Source organism: Bombus pyrosoma, unplaced genomic scaffold, assembly GCF_014825855.1.
Source record: "Bombus pyrosoma isolate SC7728 unplaced genomic scaffold, ASM1482585v1 HiC_scaffold_4710, whole genome shotgun sequence".
Lineage (NCBI taxonomy): Eukaryota > Metazoa > Arthropoda > Insecta > Hymenoptera > Apidae > Bombus > Bombus pyrosoma.
Genome location: NW_025219969.1, coordinates 136,425 through 141,321, shown reverse-complemented (window position 1 = coordinate 141,321; position 4,897 = coordinate 136,425). Strand labels below are relative to the sequence as shown.

The 4,897-nt window shown below is 35.0% G+C and overlaps 1 protein-coding gene across 8 annotated transcripts in view; it reads left to right on the top strand.

The window, feature by feature from the left end:
- The window catches only part of LOC122577441, a 266,783-nt gene that overhangs the window by 181,875 nt on the left and 80,011 nt on the right, over positions 1-4,897 (top strand). The window contains exon 1 of one of the 8 annotated variants that reach the window (XM_043748762.1): positions 3,916-4,238. The exons of the other annotated variants lie outside the window; for them this stretch is intronic. Coding sequence (XP_043604697.1) covers positions 4,178-4,238 — 61 coding nt within the window. The 5' untranslated portion in view covers positions 3,916-4,177. Of the gene's footprint in view, positions 1-3,915; positions 4,239-4,897 lie in introns of those variants that run through there. 8 annotated transcript variants of the gene reach the window in all.

The following is a 4,897-nucleotide window of genomic DNA, read 5'->3' as shown; positions in this document are numbered from 1 at the left end:
TGAGCTCTTAGAATTCGAAATATCGCTATTATTAACGAAATAGCTTTTAAATTTCCTGAAAATGGACAGAAGATTAAATTTTGGCCGTACTGTTTCAACGTTAGAAAAAGCACGCATTACATTCTGCGTACAAAATAGACCAAATTTATCGTTCAGACTTCGAAATATCTCAAGTACTAACGAAATGACAGTTGAATTTTGTGAAAATGTGCAAGAGAATGCACTTTGCGAGCTGCCACTACTGTTTCGAAATTAGAAACAACGCGCACTTCATTCTGCGTACAGAATGGAACAAAATAAGCTCTTAAACGCCGAAATATCACAATTAGTACCAAAATAACAGTCATATTTCCTGAAAATCGACAAAAGATACCATTTTGTGAGCTGCCACTACTGTTTCGAAATTAGAAACAATACGCACTTCATTCGGCGTGTAAAATGGAACAAAATGAGCTCTTAGAAGTCGAAATATCGCTATTATTAACGAAATAGCTTTTAAATTTCCTGAAAATGGACAGAAGATTAAATTTTGCCCGTACTGTTTCAACGTTAGAAAAAGCACGCATTACATTCTGCGTACAAAATAGACCAAATTTATCTATCAGACTTCGAAATATCTCAAGTACTAACGAAATAACAGTTGAATTTCGTGAAAATCTGCAAGAGAACGCACTTTGCGAACTGCCGACAATGATTCCACATTAAAAACTGCGCGCTCTACATTCGATATGTAAAATGGAGCAACATGAGCGCTTAAACGTCGAGATATCTCTATTATTAACGAAGTAACTGTTAAATTTCCTGGAAATGGACAAAAGATTCCATTTTGCGTGCTGCCGCTACTGTTTCGAAATTAGAAACAATACGCACTTTATTCGGCGTGTAAAATGGAACAAAATGAGCTCTTAGAATTCGAAATATCGCTGTTATTAACGAAATAGCTTTTAAATTTCCTGAAAATGGACAGAAGATTAAATTTTGCCCGTACTGTTTCAACGTTAGAAAAAGTACGCATTACATTCTGCGTACAAAATAGACCAAATTTATCGTTCAGACTTCGAAATATCTCAAGTACTAAGAAATGACAGTTGAATTTCGTGAAAATGTGCAAGATAACGCACTTTTCGAGCTGCCACTACTGTTTCGAAATTAGAAACAACGCGCACTTCATTCTGCGTACAGAATGGAACAAAATAAGCTCTTAAAAGTCGAAATATCGCTATTATTAACGAAATAGCATTTAAATTTCCTGAAAATGGACAGAAGATTAAATTTTGCGACCTGCCCGTTCTATTTCAACGTTAGAAACAGCACGCATTACATTCGGCGTATAAAATAGACCAAATTTATCGTTCAGACATCGAAATATCTCAAGTACTAACGAAATAACAGTTGAATTTCGTGAAAATCTGCAAGAGAACGCACTTTGCGAGCTGCCGACAATGATTCAACGTTAAAAACAGCGTGCTTTACATTCGATATGCAAAATGGAGCAAAATGAGCGCTTAAACGTCGAGATGTCTCTATTATTAACGAAATAACTGTTGAATTTCCTGAAAATGGACAGAAGATTAAATTTTGCCCGTACTGTTTCAACGTGAAAAAACACGCATTACATTCTGCGTACAAAATGGAACAATTTTATCGTTTAAACTTTGAAATATCTCAAGTAATAACGAAATAACAGTTTAATTTCGTGAAAATGAGCAAGAGAATGCACTTTGCGTGCTGCCGCTACTGTTTCGAAATTGGAAACAATACGCACTTCATTCGGCGTGTAAAATGGAACAAAATGAGCTCTTAGAAGTCGAAATATCGCTATTATTAACGAAATAGCTTTTAAATTTCCTGAAAATGGACAAAAGATTCCATTTTGCGTGCTGTCGCTACTGTTTCGAAATTAGAAACAATACGCACTTTATTCGGCGTGTAAAATGGAACAAAATGAGCTCTTATGTTACGTATTTACTTATTATTTTTTTTTTTTTAGTTTTGATTGTCGTTAATTTAAACGAAAAGAAAATAATGAATGAACGATAGTAATCGAAATATAAATTTAAACTTCCGATTAATACGGTAGTTGCTGCCACCAGAAATAGTCTAAGGACTATTTCGAAAAATTTTTTTTTTTATTTATTTTTATTTATTTATTTATTTCTCTCTTTTTTTTTACTTGGTGTTGAAAGAATTGCTGTGCTACGGGTACAGTTTCGTCTGTCACGTTTAACAACGTCAATGAGATTCCAGATCTATGTCGCACATTCGGTGCGAACTCAAACCTGAAGAACTTCGGAACGTTGTACCTGAATTCACGGGTCGTCTTAGTAGTTTATTTATTAACTTGGAAATTCGTAGGTAGCATTAACTAGCGTTTACTGCGACTAGCTATTATATTCCACGATTTTTGCTAACCTGCTATGGGCAGGAGTATTAGTGTGGAGAGGGTTAGAATTGATTGGAATAAATAATTGGTATTTCCGCATGGATTAATTCCGTGTGGCTGGGTTGGGACGGTAACAATAGATTATAATTTTATTCAATTTTACTCGATTATAACTGGTATAGTGTCGATTATAAATGTTGTAACATATAATTATACATATGTAAATGTAGTAAATACTCGAATCTCTATTCGGATAAATTTTACAAATGTTGGTGGGACAAAGTTTGTTAGGTTAATTTTGTTATTGACAGAATCTATCTCTACTAGTAGTATCTCCGAATTCGTTTAGCGCAGATACAGTGTACATTTAGCAGATTTATTTTCCGCGTGATATGATTTATTTTGTTTAATATATTACGCCTGGTCTCATCTCTTTTAATTTCAGCAGAGATTAATCGTTAAACTAATATTCAGCTTGCTTTTACTAGGGTGACTATTATCTCTATGATTCCTTCTTGCTTTCACTATTTAATACGATCAAAATGAAATTAATGTTCTTCACTGTGTGAGACCCGTGCGGTTTCGCAAGCCTTGCCCTATATATGCTAACAGTGGGAGAGGAGCGCGAGGATCCGTAAGTGTTTTCAAAATTTGAAAACACCGTAGTCACAGGTTAACACAGCGAATAATTATTTTAATTTAATTAGAAATTCAAAAATGATTATTTTATTCTTGGCAATTCATGAAGTCGTAAGCAAGAACGAATATATCTATTGGCGATGGTGTTCCCTGTGGGCAACAAGCGTGGCTTCGTAGGTCTAGCCCAAAGATGAGCTATGTGCTAACAGTGGGAAGAGAAACACGAAAACCATAGGTGTTTTCTGTGATTGAAAACACCGTAATCACTAGTTGATACAGCGAACGGTTACTGTGTATTCAACATGTTCAAATAAAATCCATGTAAATTATATACTTGATATTTTTATTTGTCAACTACAACTGCAGAAGGATATCCTTGTTCGGATACTTAACATTGTACGACTGCGAAGTTAAAAGAGAAGAGGATATACAGATGATCCTTTAAACAAGATATAATATACAAAATCTTTTACCTCGAATAGTCAGCTATGTTCTATTGTACAATTCGGCGGTTAATCGAACTTTGACACTTATTCGTAGAACAATCTTCGGAGTAAACGCTTATAAATTTCGTTTGACGCAATTATTCTAGAGACAATTGATTTTGATCGAAACTATTATTTAAAATGACAGAAAGACGGTATAAACATTTTGATTGACAGGATGGTAAATCGCTTGTTAATACTTATAAAACTTTTACTAACTTGTTTTTGATCGAGACAATTATTTAAGAGACAACTTGACGGAGTGACGGTATAAACACTTCGAATAATCTACCGGTAACTAAGACGCGTTTCTATGTCACTAGGCTTATTTATAATTAAATCCCCCACTGGGTGACAGTCATGCGACAGTTCGGTTCTGTGGGAATCGCAATGTTGCAGTTTTGGTGTTCCCGCCATCGTACGTGAGAGAACGTGGATTTTGGTGATCGCTGATGTCTTGACTTCTCATATTCCTTCTCCGGTGCTGATGGGAGCATTCAAAGTACGTGATGAAATGAGGATATTATACTGGTTTCGTCTTTTGCTGAAGTTGTGTCTGCGATGCTTCTGGAACCTTTCCTGCTGATGCCTGTGGGAATGTTCAAGGCGCGTGGCAACGTGTCCTTGTTGAAAAATCTACGGTGCGTCTGGGAAGCTTTTGGAACCTTCTATGCTGATGCAGAACGTTCAAGGCACCTGTATCGGAATCTTACTTGCGAATAATAGTGGAGGTGGTAGTGCGACTTTTATTGCTCTGTGGAATTGTCGTACGTGTACTACGCGTTATCGTTGTTCTCCCATAATAACGTTTTTCTTCCAGTTATCTTGAGTAATTTATGTTGAGGCTCAATTTATTTGTTTATGGGGAATTTCGTGAATTGTTATATTGTGTGACAGTTTCGTTCAATAAGGTATATAGTTCCACTATTTGAGGTTGTCTTATATTCATAGTGTCGTGTTATGTATTTCTGTTATTTATTATCTGTCCACATCTTACGCGTTTTGATCGTTTTGTGCGATCGTTTATATTTTCATTGTGAATACGGTATTAATTCGTAGTAAATTCTAATGCGCGGTTGTGTGTGGTAGTTCGATATTGTAAATCGAATAAATTATTTTAGTGTTGTTTCTTTTTTGTTTATTTATTTTATTTTATTTAAGTTTACTCGGTATTTTAGTTGGTTGTAATATGTATCATTTTATTTATTTAACCTTATCTTATTTCTAATGGTATTTCGTCAATTGATTGTTTTTATGTAATAGTTTACATTTTCGTTTATGAATACGGCATTAAGTTTTAATGTGTGTTTGTGCGTGATGGTGAGCGGTTTTGACAGTTCAGTTCGATATCGCAGATCGAACAACCCATTCCCAGTATTTATTTTATTCA